Source organism: Eublepharis macularius, chromosome 13, assembly GCF_028583425.1.
Source record: "Eublepharis macularius isolate TG4126 chromosome 13, MPM_Emac_v1.0, whole genome shotgun sequence".
NCBI classification, from domain to species: domain Eukaryota; kingdom Metazoa; phylum Chordata; class Lepidosauria; order Squamata; family Eublepharidae; genus Eublepharis; species Eublepharis macularius.
Window position 1 is genome coordinate 24,089,816 of NC_072802.1, and position 17,818 is coordinate 24,107,633.

A 17,818-nucleotide genomic window follows, 5' to 3' on the forward strand; every position below is an offset into this window, starting at 1 on the left:
CAGTGGAGGAAGATTCATACATATGTAATAATTCCAGGCAGTTGTAGCAAAATTACACTATGGGTTGGATCCAGATCAAATTTTCTACTAACAGAAGGGGGTATAGTAATTTTCACAAAGCCCCCTTGCTGCTGCAGACCCCTGATTTGCCCCACATGCTGTTCTGAGTACCCCCTGTCCCCTAGGAGCAGCATGTGGGTGGGTGGGTGGGGGAAGAAGCGGGAATGTTCTGGTCCACAGGCAGAAAAGCTTAGCACAAGTACCAAATTTATAGGGCAATCCTAAGAACATTTACCTGTAAGTAAGCCCTAATGAGCAGACCTGAATGGGATTCTGAGTAGACCTACTTAGGCTTGCTCCAACCCTATGCTACTAGCTTGCATCTTCCACCTCTTAAAGCTGTTGATTTGTTCCACTACCTCATTTCATACTGCATTAGATATGCTGTCTATTCTTTGCTGTTGATGGTTGGAAATATCTCACACCTTCCCTAGGTGAACTGATTTCTCTTTTGGTTATTGGATCTTTTCTTACACCAGCTTCTCTTTGTAACATCTCATGAGCCATGACCCACATCTCTTTTCAACCCAGTTTCATGGATGTATTTTTTATGCATTTGAGGAAGAGATGTGCGAATCCCAAAAGCTTATGCTGAAATAAATTTTGTTAGTCTTTAAATTGTTAGCAGACGTGTAATTTGTCATAAATTATAGGATCTACTTGCATTGTCCACACATGGGTCACCCTGAAAAATACGTGCCACCCCAAAGTGGCTGCCAGGACATCCTGTGGTATAGGCCTGACCTGGAAGAAAGGAGCCCTGTAATTACAAAGAAGCTGTCAAGAATGCCCTTTTAAAGATATTATTCTTCCTTGGAAAGAAAAAAGTTTTCATCTGTTGGAGCTAATTAATGTAAATACACATTATTAACGTGAGACCAAGATGGGGAGAAACGTCATCTTCGCGGCAGAAAATTTTTAATTGCGAATCTAGCACAACAGCCAGATACTCAACCAACATTATTTCACCATCCCACACGTCTTGGTTTGCCTGGCCACCAGCCTCCTACGGGGCAGAAATTTCATAAATGAAGCTTTGCTCGCCGCCCCCAGTCTCCATTGTGCAAGGAAAAGCAGAGCCTGTTGAATTTCTGTCTGGCCTCTGTTACAAGGGGACCAGCCCAACCTTCCTGTTTTGAGAATTGATTCTTTAATTCTTTCACGCTTGACTGGCGCCATCTGCTGGCCGTAAAACGAACGCGGTTGACTACAGCCAGGGGAAGCGCCTCTCTTTTCATCCTTCAAAAGGGATCGGGCTCTGCGCTTGTGAGCAGGACCAATTCTCGATCATTTTTCGGCACCTTCCGGAGAGGATCGGCTTCTTCCGGCCAAGCGCGTAGCTGACAGAGTTGGGCTTACTTTTCGGCACTTTCCGGAAAGACTCGGCTTGGCTCGGTCGCTGGCGGGGCGGGGAGCGCTGCCTGGGCTTGCTTTCGGCCACTTCCGGAAAGACTCGGCTCGTTCCGCCGGGGCTCGACGCTGGCGGGCGGCTGAAGGGTGGGAGTCCGGCGGTGTGTGGCGGCTCGGCTGGCTCGGGCATGGCGTCCCCCTCGCGGAGGCTGCAGACCAAGCCGGTCATCACCTGCCTCAAGAGCGTCCTCGTCATCTACAGCTTCGTTTTCTGGGTGAGCTTCTCGGCGTCCTGCGAGCCCCGCGCTTGGCTGCCCCAGACGGCCGTAGAGAACAATGGGGCAGACCCTCCCCCGGGCTAGGGATGCCAGCTCCGGGCTTGGGGAGGGCAGGGGTGTCAGCGGGATATGATGCCCTAGAGCTCCCTTCCAAAGCAGCAGGGAACTGGTCTCCCTCGCCGGGACTGGAGATCAGTTGTAAGCCCGGGAGACCTCCAGCCACCACCTGGACTGTTGGCATCCCTGCGAGTCCGGCCCCATAGAATGCGCGAGGGCAGAAAGCTTCTTCCCTAAACCCGTAGATAGCAGTGGGGGCCCGGCTGGCCCATTAATCCGGCAGGCGGCGTTTCTCTCCATCCATAAATGAGAGGAGAAACTCTGTCTTGATGCTGGGAAGACCCCCCTTCCCCCTGACCTACCCCATAAAGGATATTCTCTCCCCATTCCCACACAACATAGAAGATGCTGCAGTCCCTTCATATCTCCCAACTTAATCCCATAGAGAACAATAAAGAAGAATTCGTCTTTTCTCTCGTCATTGTTCCTCTTCCAGCTCTGCAGGACAGATGCTAATTTCAGCTCCCATTTCCCTCACCCCAGTGGGTCAGACAACCCTTGTAAACCTGTCTTGTAAACCTGTCCTGTTCCTGTAGAGTGTGCTGGGACAGACGGTGCTGGTCTCAGTTCGACAAACTGCAATAGGGTTGGTTCCAGATGCACCCCAGTTCTGTGTCTCTTAACTGCACTGAGAATCCCTTCTCCCCATTCCCATATCTCCTAACCCCATAGAGAACAATAGGGCACATGCTCTCTTACCTCTCTGATCTCGGTTCCTCCTTCTGTCCTAGCCCTGGCTTCAACTCCATAGACGGCAGTAGAAGAAGTTAGCCCTATAAACGTTCTTTTAGAGTGTGGGGAGAGACAGAACTTGTCCCAGTCTTACACACAACGCACAATTGGGTCAGTTCTGTCCTCACCTGCAGATGTCCCATTCTGTGTTCCCTAACCCCCACCATATATCTTCTCCTTTGCTTTAACACAGGACACCCCAAAACCCCTTCCTCTCCCAAACTCTGTATCTTGACTCTCTATAGCACAGTAGTCCAGAATCTACAAGCCCTATAGAACAATTTTTCCCTATAGAAAATGCGATTCTGTCTTTTGCATTCTCCCCAAAATCCAACAGAAGGAAGACATTCTCCCCTTCTCTGAGTTTCCCCTCTTGCAGCCTCATAAGGAACAATAATGCAAGCCATATATATGGCAGTGACCTTTCACCCTGCAGTTTTTTCCCTCCCACTGGGGAAAAAAATTTACAGCAGTCGTTTGCTCTGTAACATCCCTCCCCATCTCCATGAAGCTAAATTCCGTAGATTCATAAATGGAAAGAAATGACATCTCTCTCTCTCTCTTCCCAGCACCCCTTAAAGCACAACTCCAGGCAAAGCCTCCCTTTCTCATAGACTTTCCGGGCTCTAGGGCATAATAGGACAGCCTCCCATAACTGTGCGAGTGGCACCTATGGCAAAAAGCGGCATAAAACGGTTGACATGCCCTTCTGTGCCAGAGTGCCCCTCCAGCCTCGATGTGCCCTGTGCTTCGTTGACTCTTGTCTGTGAATAGCAATAACATGTGGAATGCACTCAGTAATCCTGTCCTTTCCTTCCATTGCTGCTGCTGCAGGCCTCTGAGTCAGGTGAGTGTGGTCCCCCCTCCGTAGGAACAGGTTCGCTCTCTTCCCTGCAGTGCGTGGACGCTCTTCCCTTGATTCTAAAGGAAATGGATAATCCGTTCTGTTCCCTAAGGCTTGGATACCTTTGAGGTCTTGCCTTATATTTATCAAACGCTACGGGGGCTAGGAGAGAGACACCCGTATTACACAGGGGCTTTCTAGGGTCATAGCTTTGTTTTTTCCTGCGACAACATTTTCACGTAAGCCCTTCTGCAGTCTTGTTTCTGGATCGGCTCCTATTTCTTTAGCAGTCTTGCCTGCAATCTTCTCTGCTCACGAGAACCCTGCAACGGAAGCCGCTGTTGGCCTCATTGACGTGGAAAGTCAGACTTGTATCTGCCTTGTTCAAACCCAAATGGTGAACTTAAGCAGGGGGGAGGTTACTGCTGTTATCTCTGAAGGTGCATATGTGAGATAACGTGGAGCTATTGCCCCTTAAACCACTTCGTTGAACTCGAAGTAAGGTTTGGAGAAAGGAGGGGGGATTCTTTCTAGCCCTTCTGTGCATATTTATGGCGGAGGGGGCCAATGCACCCAGGTGGTATAGATTATCAGGGCATGTAAAGGTGTGGTTTTGTGTATGCCGTAGCTGTTCATAAACTATCATAAGGTAAGCCTTCTATAGAAGCCTCGTGCCTTTGTGCACACTTCTCCAAACAGCTCGTTTTGACTAACAGAGTCTTTCCCCCCTTTCTTCTTTCTCCAGTTCTCTGGCATTATCCTTCTGGCGGTTGGCATCTGGGGAAAAGTAAGCCTGGAGGTGTATTTCTCCCTGTTAAATGAGAAGGCCACCAATGTTCCCTACATCTTGATTGGCTCCAGTGTTGTTGTTATCCTCCTGGGCACCTTTGGTTGCTTCGCCACCTGCCGTGGAAGCACATGGATGCTAAAATTGGTAAGGGGTCATGGGGTGAAAGGGGCTCGGATTTTGCAGCTGTCTTGAGATTTTCGGGACTCCACCAGCAGTTGCCTGCCCTCTTCGCCCTTTTCTTTCTCTGCCTGGACAATTTCCTGCTTTTTGAGGAGGTTAGAGTTTGATTAGCAGTACTTGTAACTGATTCTTGCGTGGAGATGTAAAATTTGTGGAAATTTCGAAGCCATGGAAGAAAATTCATTTCCTGGGGATATGTTAGAGAAAAATCAAAAAGTATGCAATACCTACTATCCTGTCAAACCTGAAGTCATTTTACTACGTTAACAAAAAATGAATCATTTACAACTTAGCATATAAAATTGTACAGTTTAGTCTATTTAAGGAATTTAAAAGTATAAACGCCATAGTTATCACCAAGAAAAATTATAAAAGTATGAGAGGTAGGAAAAAGATAAATATGAAACCGAAAAACAAATTTTGTTGTAAATGCATTATTTGGACTCGAATAGTCTCATACAATCATAATACTAGCACTGGATACAGTTACGGTGCTGAAAACATGGGTTTTTAATAATGTATTATCAGACTATTACAACATACTAATTTTTACAAAAAATATTCACATTTAAACAATAAACATTCCTTTAAAATAAGTTGTTTATGTCTACAGTATGCATAGGAATTATCATTATCTAATGTAGTAAATAATCTTGTGTAAAAGATACAGAAAGAGTTGTCATCACAGGAGCGCCCACGCCGCCGCCGGGCCGATCACTGCGGCGGGCAGCCTCCGAACTCTCCCGCTCGGTTGCCTGCGCCGCCGCAGATGCCTGCCCGCGGCGGCTGCGCCCGGCTGGGGGTTTGTGCTGGCGGCAGCACGGGACGGGAGGGATAGGAGGCTGCTGTTTTGTGGCACACGCTTCTGCCCCCCGCGCCTCCTCCGGCGCTCCCTCCGGCACCCCGCGCCTGAGGCCACCGCCTGCTTGGCCTCAACGGGCGCTCCGGCCCTGGTTCTACTGCAGACCAACACGATCACCTACCTGAAACTGTTTCCATGCTGCATGTTTTGAGTGAGTAAAACCTTCGCTTTAGAGCTTTTCATTCATTTTGAAAGGAAACATGTTATGGGGTTGGAGGGAAGGGGGTGATGGGGAAAGCTTTTTTTGCCCCCCCGCCCCCCCCATTTTTAATAATTACCCTGAGAGTCTTCACATCTTTATTCTTATAGAGTCTGATTCTTCATTATTCTTCTTCCTATTTGATCCAGTGTTGCTGCCTATGATCTTTGGTTTCTGTACAGGTCTTTGTGTACCGGTAACACTGACTATGTCTCCAAATGAAATTGAAGGGGTTTGTGGGGGTGATTCCAAGGCTGTTCAGTAACGTTTCTGTGATCCATTGCATGTGCTGGGTGATTGAACACACATAACCAGCAAAGATCTGGGGCAGACTACAAAGATCTGGGGCAGACAATTCCTCTATACATATCTTAGCAAAAGGATATATTATATTTACTTGTCCAGCAGGAGTTTCTTCTTGTTTAGATATAAAGTGATTTATAGTCCAGCTTTCTCACAGCAACTCCGGCTGATTTGGGGTATTTATTAGGCACAGATGAGATTGTTCTGATATTTTCATGTGGTTTGATACACTGGCATGGAAAGAACGTGTATCTGAAGGATATCTACATACTTTGTGCAGATCCACTTTGGTCGCATACTTAAAGAAACATATTCACTTGCTGCTCAAAAAAAAAGAAAAAAGAAGAGACATAGCATGTGCTGACCCCTGCCAGAGTGCATGAAGATGGCAAGCAGCTGGCTTCTCCGTGCACCTACTTGTACTGCAGAAATGTGACATAAATGGATAAGCTGGCCTGTGGCCACAGAGTGACTTTTCTGGGCTAGGAAAAGCAGCGGGTGACTCTTCAAAAACGTTCCTCTGATTCATAGTTGGTGCCAAGGTCGAATGATGCAATCTGGGGGTTGTGTATTCAGTGCAGCTGCTTGGGAAGGCCAAGCGGCAACGCTCAGCTAACCGTAAGGAAACTGTCAGGTGTGCAGACTCTGCTGCTGTTTTTTCTGCTAGTATCGAGTTGCAGAATTTTGCCCAGAACTTATCCAGCGATAGTGGCTAAGGGTGTAGATCTGTGATTTTGTATCAGTTGTGGGCTCTGATGTATTCTTTTTCTGTCCACAGTACGCAATGCTCTTAATCCTCGTCTTCCTGGTTGTGCTGGTGGCTGCTATTGTGGGCTTTGTTTTCAGACATGAGGTGAGGGTTTTTTTTATTTAATGAAGTTTGGGAATTTCATATCCTGTACTTTGGGCATGTTGGCTGGCTTTTCTTCCTCCAAAATGCATGTGGCAGGATGTGTGGTTGTTTTCTCTGAAATGACTGAGGGGAGGGGTCTTCGCTGTTGGTTCCTCCTAAATTTAGCATTCAGCGTCTTGAGTGCAGCTTTCAAGATCTGAAACGTAGAAGAGTTTGGGGATGGAAAACATCCAGTCGTAGGTCAACTTCCCTTTTTAAACAAAACTTTGGAAAATATTTTTTTAGTTGGCTAAACAAGGGTCCCCTAACCTGGATAGGCCAGGTAAGCCTGACCTCGTCAGACCTCAGAAACTAAGCAGAGTCGGCCTTGGTTAGTAATTGGATGGGAGACCTCCAAAGACCAGAGTTGCAGAGGCGACACTTGCCACGAAAGCCCCGCCGGAGTCACCATAAGTCAGCTATGACTTGACGGCACTGTCCACCAACACCAAACAAGTTTAGTATTCCCGCAAGCAGTTTGGGCATTGGTCCTTAGCTTCCTTTTCTTTAATATCACTGTGCAGTGTTGGTTTGATGGCATTTGACTCTGCAGTTCATACTAAGGGTGCTATGCGTGAAGAAATTTGTCTTGCTTTGCTTTAAGAACAGGGAGTTCCAGAATGTGTTCTGTTGAGTATTTAAGTTTAATGGCTTTGATCCTAATCTGTGTCCAGGGGCTTCTGCTGGCAAAGCAGAGCCTTGCAGCTGCTTGTGCCTCCAAAAGGCACTTCTGGGGGTTGGAAAACACATTTGAGAATGGCCTGAGATCTGGTAAAGAAAAAGGTGGGGGGAGAGAATTACCAAAAAATCTGCAAACTCTCCTTGCAAAAGCTGAAATGCTTTTTGATAGTGCAAGGACACTCTGGGATCCAAGCCTGTGTCTTCCGAGTTTCTTTTGCAATGTCAGATTGCCTGCAGGTTAATATGAGTCCAGTTGTGATGCCGATGGGGAAAACAGTCCTATTTACTTCTATCGATTTTAAAGGTAGCAGAAAAGATCCTTCCTGGCATGGCTGGAGCTTCTGGGGCACGTGTGTGTGTTCCAGCAGAGCTGTCCCAAAAGGCTGTTCTGCGTGGAAATCTGCAGCTAGGACTGCAGTGTTCAGTTTTCCTGTAAGATTTTCATTAAAATGAGTGATGCCCCTGATTATGCAGCACGTTTCTTCAAATACGTTTATTTTTAATAGATGTGATTTTAAAAATTGTGGTTGCCGTTTTAGAAGAGGAAAGACCCCTTTTCTAAAAGGGCACCTCCTCCAACACATGTAGGCATCATCTTAAATGTTCCTGTTAATGCAAAGGTATTTTCCATCATGCACAGATTTAATCAATTAACATCCGTATAACTGAATAAATTTCTTCAGTGAAGAGAGAGCCCTGTATTAGAGGTGCTTAGTATCTTTTCTTGCAGATTAAGAGCAGTTTCAAGGATAACTATCAAAGTGCTGTGGATAAATACACCGGGATTACAGATGAACGGAGCCGGGCTGTTGATACCATCCAGAGCACAGTGAGCAACTGCTTGTTTCTCCTTATGGGGCATAGCTACTGGGGCTGCCTGTTTCCTCCAGCATATTACGTGTCCTCCTTCTCCATTCATGGAAATCCTAGGAGTTATATTTAGAGACGGGGCATATGCTTCAAAATGGGGGCATTAAGAAAGGAACAATATTTCTGCTGGCGGCAAGGTGAGGTAGCAGAGAGGCTGTTGAAAGGTTGTTCTTGTTTCAGAGCTGTTCCGATTTCGTGAAGTCTTCCTTTCCTCCTCCAGCAATGATCCCCAGAAGAATCCATGCACATGTAACTGTATGCAACAATCAATAGATTGCGGTGCAAGAGACAAAAAGTTTTTTTTAAAGTCAAGAATGTAGAGGTGTGGCATGCAAGATACACTGTCACACCTCCTCCTTTTTTTTCACAGTTACACTGCTGTGGTGTTGCAAACTTTACGGATTGGGAGAAAACTGCATACTACAAAGAGAAAGGAATACCCTTCAGCTGTTGCAAGACCGGGGAGAACTGTACAATGAGAGAGATGAAGGATCTAGATAAAGCCAAGGAAAAGGTGTACCAGAAAGTAAGCGACTTCAAAGCCATGCCCTCCGTCCTCACGTCCTGGACAGAGGGCTTGAAGAGCCAAGACTACTATCTTAAAAATAAGGCTTGGTTTCCGGTGGCGGGTCAGACTGTATGGTGGAGGTGGGGGTCAAAAGCAGGGAGTGTGTGTCATTCAAAGCAGGGTCTTCGTTGCTGGCGGCTGTAACTTCTCAATATGAACAAGAGCTGTGATACCTGCTCGTGCTTAACCTTTGTTACTTGCTTCTTCCCTTTGAGCAGGCCAGTGTGATACACTGGCTGGAGCTGGGTTTTTGGAGACCTGGAGTCCCTGCTGGTGTGAAGCTCTGCTGCTCAATTTAGTTGAATGGAGGGTGGTTACTCTTGTCATGCGCTGGGGCAATATTTTCCAAGTCTAGCACAATAAAGAAGTTCTATTGAGGTCAGCTGGCTCAACTGGCAGTGATATTGCCGAGTAGACTGGGTCAGATCAAGGGAGCTGCTGCTGCACAGACCTTAGCTAACTTGCAAGGCCTGAATCATCTGCCCAGGTCTGAGGGCTTTAGATGTTTGTTTTTCACAGGCAGTGTCGTCAGGAGGCTCATTGCTGTTTTATTCTCCCCGCCCCTGCAGGGTTGCTTCAGTATGGTGACACAGACAATGGAGTCCAAGCTGAGCATTGTAGCTGGGATCTCTTTCGGCATTGCTTGCTTCCAGGTAAAGTCTTCCTTCAGAGTCCTTGCATGTAATCACTTCTGCTGGGTTTGTTCCCCCCCCCCCACCTTTGATCCCTGCTTAGCTGGGTTCAAAGAGCACAGCACACTTCAGATACGAGAGGCAGCAAGGCAATCTGGCAGTAACTAGCTGCTGTGCTGATAAGACCTTCCTCTTAGCAGACACCCAAGGTGGCTGGCTCTTAGCCAGGAATGCCCTGTGTATGGTCAGGTGGCCATTGGCTGTATAAATGTATGGCTGTTGCATGCCGGTCTGTTGTTTTCAGGAAGTCTGCCGTGGCAGAACAGCAATATTAGGTGGGCCAGTTTGCTGCCACTCATTCTTCTGGGAGTTGCTTTCTTAAGGTCACGTGCCCGTTCAGAGCAGATATTGCAAGGGCTTAAAAGCGACCAGATGTAAAAGGTGCAGAGGAGTTAGCCGTGTTAGTCTGTGGTAGCAAAATCAAAAAGAGTCCAGTAGCACCTTTAAGACTAACCAATTTTATTGTAGCATAAGACTCTGACACACTTTCTGTGGCAAGATATACCATTTGGCCTAAAGTGACTATAGCATCAGCTCTCACATGATGCATTTTGTTTTTGTTGTGCTCATTCCCTGCTCTTCTGTAGAGGGCCCAGGCAATTTATTTGCAGCTCCCTGTGATCTCCCTTTCAGTCACTGATCCAGTCCACACCTGCTTAGCTTCTTCAGAAACACAGTACTAGGCACTCCCAGGGCAGTGACCGTATGCTTCCTTTTATGGGATACTGGCATAATAATGAGCGATGTTATAAGGAGGAGGGTTAACAGCATCCACAGAGTCTTCCGTGGGGTCTGTCAGCTGTCTTGTGAATCAGTCCAGTGTTTCTGGAAGCTGCTTTGTTCATATTCTTTAGCATATTGTTAACCTGCCATTTCTGCAAAAGAGAGAGCCAGCTTGGTGTAGTGTTTAAAGAGGGCCGGGACTCTAATCTGGAGAACCAGGTTTGATTCCCTACTCCTCCACTTGAAGCCAGCTGGGTGACTTTGGGTCAGTCACAGCTTCTCAGAGCTCTCTCAGCCCCACCCACCTCACAGGGTGATGGTTGTGGGGATAATAGTAACATACTTTGTAAACCGCTTTGAATGGGTGTTAAGTTGTCCTCCAGGGCAGTGTATGAATCAAATGTTATTAAGAAGCTCGGGATGGCAAACATTAGTTTCCCTTTCTCCACTTTATCCTCACGACAACTCTGTGGGATAGGTTAAGCTGAGAGAGTGTGACTGGCCCACGATCACGCTGCAAACTTCATAGGACAGTTGGGATTGGATCCTGGGACGCCCAGATCCTAATCTAGCACTTTTAAGTGCTGCGCCAAACTAGCTATCCATTATGTTGTCTGAACGTATTGGGTGTGGGGATCTTAGCCGTACACCTCCCGTTGATGCCTATATATGGTGTCAAGTGTCTTCAGTGAACATAGGAAGGTTACTTACTGTTGAAACTCACAGTAATTCAGTACTGATCCACATAGTACAGATACGACCCCACATGAATATGGTCATTCTTTGAGATCAGTGCAGCCAAATGCCTTGCTCTGGTCTTGTCACTTGCTTGCCTACGATATTATACTGAGCAAAACTGGAAGAAAGCCAGGAGACGGCGTTGCCTTAATAAAAATTCAAATGGTGAAGAACAATACCAAAAAAGTAGAAGAAAAGGAGAGTTTCTTAGAAGCTGTTGCCATTTCGGGACTTCAAGGAAGATGTTTGAATATCAGTAAGAGAATTATCAATTGTGGCCAGTTCTGTGGGCTTTGCTTGTGATAGGGGGTAGCTCTCCGCCCCCCCCCCCACCCCGTGAAGCCAGTAGAAGGGAGAAGAGTTGAAAACTTAAGTCTTGAAGAAGGAAATAAAACAATAGGACTACTTATCGGGACGTGAGCACTTTTGTGCTGCCAAAAAGCTTGGTGTGAACAAGGTCTAGATTAGTTGGCTGAATTGCTGCTTACAGACGCTGAAGAAAAAAAGGGCATCTTTCCTTTCCAGGCTGTGGGCCTGGGTTCCAAGGCCTTGTGAAGTACATCCGTGCACTCTCTCTCTCTCTGCGGAGTTCCGCTTAAATGCTTCCTGTTCTGGCTTCCTCTCGCATTGCCAACATTGCTAACAATCTCCGTGCCATAAATATAGGAGTCTTCTGCGGCTGTTTTGTTCTTGAAAGCATGCTGCCTCAGGCACGCATCTCCACAAGGCCACGTGTGTGATTACCTCCTAATCTGACAGTTGATCTGACAGGAAATGAGAGGCCACTTGAAGGAAGGGCCGGCGTTCTCTCTGGGCCCGGTTTCCTCTGCAAGTGTTTACAGGTGGATTATTGGCAAAACAGGACGAGGCTTAAGTATCTTCAGTATTGTTTCCTCTTGATTGCCTCCTGGTGTTCTTGCTTCTGTGCCCCTCTAACCCTCCCCCGAAACAACCCCCCCCCCCAAACTGGATGTGTTTCATTCAGTTCAGGTATCCTCCAGAATCCGCCCTTCATTTATGTGCCATCTTGCTCCCCAGTGGAGATCCAGAGTGGCTTACATTAATCTCCTCCCCTCCATTTTATCCTGGCAACGATCCCTGTGAGGTAGGTCAGGCTGAGAGCAAGTGACCAGCCCAAAGTCACCCAGCCATCGTCCATGGCAGAGTGGGGATTTGAACCTGGATCTCCTAGTCCGACACTAACCACTACAATACACTGGTGGTCTTCATGCAAAATGAAGTGGTAAAATTGGGAAGTAGCTTGCATAATCAACTAGGCTTATATATGTTTTTGAAATAGATTTTTTCTGTTGCTGAACCTTTTTTGGTTTGGGTTTATCATTTGGTCTGTTGATTGTAGATTTATTGCTCCCCCTTTTGGGGGTGGGTGGGTTGACTTGCATGTATAGAACAGCTCCCTATCTGGCTTGTATGCTTTTTACAAGTTTTCTGAATGCTGAAGACTGCATAATTGACTATGATACCAGTAAAATATCTGTGAAATTTATGAAAATGTTGATGATCCATTTCCTAGGAGCCAAGAAAAGTTCCTCTTTAGTTTCTTCTGTATTGAATCTGGAATAAAAGAGGTCGTTGGTTTTTATTTTTCTTCAAAATCTCACCCCAGTTTTAACTTGTGCAAACAGCTGGCGAGTCATCTTGACTTTGGTCTCCTGCCCAGTCGCAGCAGTTGGCTGGGGCTGGAGCTCGGGTATGTAAAACGGCCAGCTTTTAGCTCGTCATTGTCCATTTAACCCTGTCTGCCCCTTCTCTGTTTCTTCTTAGTTGGTTGGGATCTTCCTTGCCTGTTGTCTCTCCCGGTCCATCACAAACAATCAGTACGAGATGGTATAACTTGCAAGGTCGCAAATCACTACAAGGTATGAGTCTGCTGCGCTGTCTAGCTGTGTGCATAGTGGCAAGTTAAAAGAGGAACTGTAGCCTGTGTGTGTGTGTGCTGCATATTTCATTCAAGTGCAGAGGTCAGCAGTGCATACAGAATTCAGCATACCGAGCACCTTAAGAGTCATTTAAAAACACACGCAAGTTTCTGCTCCTTATGGATGTGAAGATAAGCCAGTGCTTGATGAAACATGAATCTGGGGATGTGGAATGAGTGTGTGGGGTACTAGTGAGTGAGAGAAAAGCTTCAGTGCTTCTCATGGATTCTCACGATCTCCTTTGATTAGTAAAAGCAGAATTGAATAAGCAGATTCAGCACATTTGTATCACAGATGGTGGGGTTTGGTTTGGCATAGCCATAGACCATTGATTTGCAGAACCCATTGCAATGACACTGGACCTGGGCTGGCTTGCTATGCAGTGAAAGGGCTGCAGTCAAGATTATTCTATAACCAAATGCCACACAACTTTGTATTTCAATGGTGTTTCACCTTTACTCGTACTTCTCTCTCTTCTTGGAAGTTCCCCAAGTGTACGATGCATTTGGTTTGAGCGCTGCTGCTTCTAATTTTTGTCATTCTCCATTATTTCCTTTCAGGATTTTGGGACATTTTATAAAACCAACAAAAATAACACTTTTGGGAACCACTTCACTGCTTCCAACCTGCTGGAATCTGGTTGATTAGGCCTTTCTCTTCTGAAGCTATCTGTTCTTCGGGGGACTGAGTGCAGCGATGGATATATTCTCCTTTTGTTGCCATGTTGGTATCTTGAAGGAATGCTGAATTAGACACTTAGCTTAGGGGAGACTGTGAACAGTTCTCTCGAGAAAGGGCAGGAGTTTACTGCATGGCTCCAGGCATGCTGTGAACTGAGGAGTCTAGTTTTCCGAGGCCAGGGCTTAGAATGAAAGAGGTTTCCATTAGTGCCGTCAGCCATCAAAAGGATTTTGTCACTGTTTTAGTCACTTAATCAATTGGCCACTTAATTCCATTTCACTAAAATTAAGCATTACTAAAGTCTCAGTATAGGTGTCATGTTGAGACAAGGAAATAGAAGAGCACTTATAAGCACAAGCTGCTATTCCTTGCTTGAAAGAAAGGATGTGTTAATTTCCTCCCCTCTGGTACAGAAGGGTACCAGAACCAAAAGAGCCCGTGTCCTTAACTCTCAGCCACACCAGTTACACCTTTGCGGCTAGACTACTATAGTGTACCTTGTGTAGGGCTGACCTTAGTGGCAGCTTGGAGGCTTCAGTTGGTACGAAATGCTGCAACCTGCCTTCTGAAGGTTTACTTGGGAGCATGTTGTACCAGCCCTCCAAGGTTTGCACTATGCCCCTGTTGCCTTCGGAGCTGAATCCAAGAGGTTGGGCCTGCAAGCCTTAAAAGTGACTCTGTCCCTGTGTTTTGTCATCACCTTTAAGCGCTATCAGAAATGCTTTCTAAAGTTTGTGCCCAGTGATGTCTTCAAGGGCGTGCAGAGAAACATTCTTGATGGTGCTTCTCAATTTTGGCATTCTCTCTTCCTTGAGTAACTTACTTCTGTTGCATTTCTATCTAGCCCTTCATCCCAAGGAGCTCAAAGTGACTCTCTTCCTCACATTATCCTCACAACGGCCCCATGAGGTATGTTATTCTGGCAGATAATGACTGCTTCAGAGTTACCCATGGAGCTCCATGGCAGAATGGGGGCTTGAATGCAGGTCCCAGTCCAGCACGCTTTACACCATGCTCTTCCAAATGTGCTATGACCATTTTGGTGGTCAGAGATAGTAGAACTATACTACCGCCTGCTTCAAGGCCTTTATATTGGACCACACTACAAACCCAGTACATATAGGAATAAATGTGTATGTTGTCTTGTATTAAGCTAGCATCCTTGCTGTTAGATTTTTGGGATACCACAGTAAGGAAAAACAGGTGAAAACACTAAAGTAACATTTGCGCAAACAGTACTAAATGCTAAATGTGTGCTAAGCCCTTTCTGGCTCTCTCCTCTCTGCGTATTTTGGAAAAATACTGTGCTTGTGTCACCAAGGGATGGCTTACTTTGTCTTTTACCAAAGCAGGCCTTCTTAACACACTAATCCCTGTCAAAGGGTCTGATGCTTTCGTGTTCACACGGGCCACAGCCTTAAATAACTTCAGTTAGTGCTCGTTTCTCGAGGGTTTCTTCTAATCGATTGCTTTGAAAGCTGGATGGGTGGCAGTCCTTGTTCATTTACTACTCCCTCCCCGCTTGAAGTCACATCATGTCTTTTCAGCAGAAGTTGGATGTGCTTAGCAGCAGAGCAGACCAACAATGTAAGAAAAGGGGCTGTTCCATTTTTTTTTTTGCCTGTGGAAATGAGCGCAAGTCTTTTCAGCTTGGGCCTCTGCCTTTTGGCAGAAACGTGGCTCTGTGTTTCCTTCATCCTTTCCCTGACTGAGGTTTTTATATTTCCTTTTTTTAAAAAAAAAGTATTTTGATAAAGCCTTAAGTTTTTTAAGTCGGGCTGTAGTGATCTTTTTGTGTGTACTGCAAGCCCCCGTGGGGAGCTGTTAGCCTTAGCAATCACGCCCCCGCTGGGTTGGTGTGATTTTGATCATCAGTATTACGGGATGGTTTAAACACATGGTGGTGTTTTGTATTAAATAGAAATTCTCTGGTCTTGAAAATAAAATAAACAATGATGTACTTTTTTTCTTCGTCTGTTGCTTCTTGAGGTTGGGTTCCACTCAGAGTCAATCCTTTTGCTTATATGGCAGAATTCAGACATCTTAAACGAATCCTGGCCGCCCCCCCCCCCAATGTGACAAGCACAAACCTGTTGAATTCCCAGGCTGTCTTACTCACTTGCTCCTTCCTCTTCCCTTTATACTCAGATTGAAGCCTCCAGCTAGCTCCAGTTTGTCAGGACATCAGAAGACAAGCTGAGGTCTTTCCCCCCCTACAATTCTTAACAAGGAGTCAACTAAGAATCTTGATCACTGGGAAAGAAAGACTGTCAAGACTAACTGGACTTTGATTGAAGGCTTCAATCTTGGAAGTCAGGGGGAAGCACATGAGGGTTCCTGGAAATGAGCCAGATTCACACATGCCACAAAGAAACCGATTTATTCATGGTGTCTTGAGTTGAGCCTATATATCAGGGCCCTCTTTTCAGGTTCTTTTTACATAAATGTGTGTCTCAGTGCACGGGAATGCTTGTCAGAAAAAGACTTGGGTCTTTCTCAGCGTGGGCTCAACGTTGGGCAAGGTGCCCCCCTAATGTCCCCCTCTTGAATGCATTTTATAGAAGGGAGAAGAGTAGAACTACTTCTGCTCCTATTCGCCTCATAAGTGCCAGCAAGGCTTAAAAACTTGAGCTGTGTTATTTCTGAGGCTACCCCCACCAGGGCCACTGCAGCGTCACTCGGGCTTTTGGGGTGATGTCCTGTTCCTGGTGGAAAGAGGTGAGCCAAGTATCTCTGGCAGAGGGTCCACCATTGGCCTGAATCTCAGCAGAAACTCCACCGTGCTGTGCTGCTGACCCTGTGCCCCGGTCCCGGTACTTCCCGCTGATCTTCCCCTTGTAATGAAAATCAAGACAAAGCAAGAATATATGTACAGTTTAATGTTTCTATTCCTGGAGATCATTTGCTAAAAGCAAAACCATAAGAGGCTTTGTGTTGACAAGCTTTTCAGGGTTGGATTTATAAACAAAGCTAAATGCAGAGCAGGGTATTGAAAGGGGGCATTCAATAGCCAAAAAGCTAGCGAAGAGCGAATTGTGAAAACTGCTCAGCCTGAGTAGCTATGTAGTTCTAATAAGCTTGCAAGGTGAGCCCTTAACAAAAAGAGATTTCATTATAGTATATGCTGGTCAGTCTTTAGGGGGTGCCAAAGGCCTCCTTTTGGGCCTATCTAGATTTCTCTAAACAGATATTTCTCTAGCCAGGTATTTTCCTCCCTTGATGGGCTTTGGTTGCAGAGGGTGCCTCTTTCCCAGCTCTGAATTCGAAGTATTTTGCTGAAAAGATGATTCATCTGCATTTAGCATAATTAGTGGTCCTAGGATGTGGCTGCCATGGGGACTTTATGGATAGTTCCTGTATGGCGCCGGGCAACAGCCCCATCCCCACCTCCCTGCACCCCCCCTTTTTTTCTTTTCCAAAACTCTTCCATGATTCAGAGGCCTTTCTGCCCCGGCATAAAGAGAAACCAACAGGGCACTCTCCAGATGTTGCCCTTAGACTGAAGTCCTGTTCACAAGTTAGGGAGAATCAGTGTGCAGTACACACTCAATTTTTTTTTTAGTGTGTGTTGGGTAATTTTCATGTTACATTCAACAGGTGTACAGCTGGACATGTAATACCCCCCCCCCCAAAATTAAGCCAGGTGCTAGTCCTTGGATTTAATTGCAACACAAATATACGTTGGCTCTTTCTTACAGACAACTGTATGCAGGAACCTGCTGGAGGTATGCTGTAATATGAACAGGGGTGATGAGTTTCTCCTCTTCAGGGGAACTGGCAACGTTCTTTGCAGGTGATGCTGCTAATCTTTGGGGGGCAAAAGCTTGAAGAACCCTTTGTCAAACTCCATGCCAGTCTAAGAGATTTTGTTGCCCCTATCCATAACAGAAGTGAAATTGACAAATCGCCCTTTAGGAAAGGAGAGAGGCAAAGTTTCCTCTCCAGTGCAACTTCTGTATTTCCCCAGTCCCTTTTCTAAAAAGCTGCGTAGCATGGGTAATGTCTTACAACAGTCAGGCACCCGTTCCTGTCTGTGGCCGAGGGGGAATGGTATGCTGTATAGTGCTTTGTGGGATTTCGGCCAGAAATTCACCGAAAAGGACTTAAGGTAGTTGGAAAGAACTTGCTTTGAAGGGGAGTCAAATGATTAGGTTACTCTAGGGCAGCAAAGTTGCCGAAGAGGATTTATGGATAAAGGCTGCCCTCTTGTGGATAAAATTGTAAAAAGTCCAGTAGCACAACTCTGGAAAGCTTATGCTACAGTGAAGTTAAAGGTGCTACTGGACTTTTTACTATTTTGCTTCTACAGACGAACACG

The 17,818-nt window shown here is 46.1% G+C and overlaps 1 protein-coding gene across 1 annotated transcript; it reads left to right on the forward strand.

Annotated features, from left to right (window-relative positions):
• Positions 1 to 1,540: 1,540 nt before the first annotated feature.
• TSPAN6 (tetraspanin 6) lies at positions 1,541 to 15,460 on the forward strand. Its single transcript, XM_054996388.1, has 8 exons — positions 1,541 to 1,685; positions 4,127 to 4,315; positions 6,494 to 6,568; positions 8,019 to 8,117; positions 8,529 to 8,684; positions 9,296 to 9,379; positions 12,665 to 12,759; positions 13,380 to 15,460. Exons 1-7 carry the CDS (start codon positions 1,599 to 1,601, stop codon positions 12,731 to 12,733), a joined length of 759 nt encoding a protein of 252 aa, XP_054852363.1. The 5' UTR covers positions 1,541 to 1,598; the 3' UTR covers positions 12,734 to 12,759; positions 13,380 to 15,460.
• The last annotated feature ends 2,358 nt before the right edge of the window (positions 15,461 to 17,818 follow it).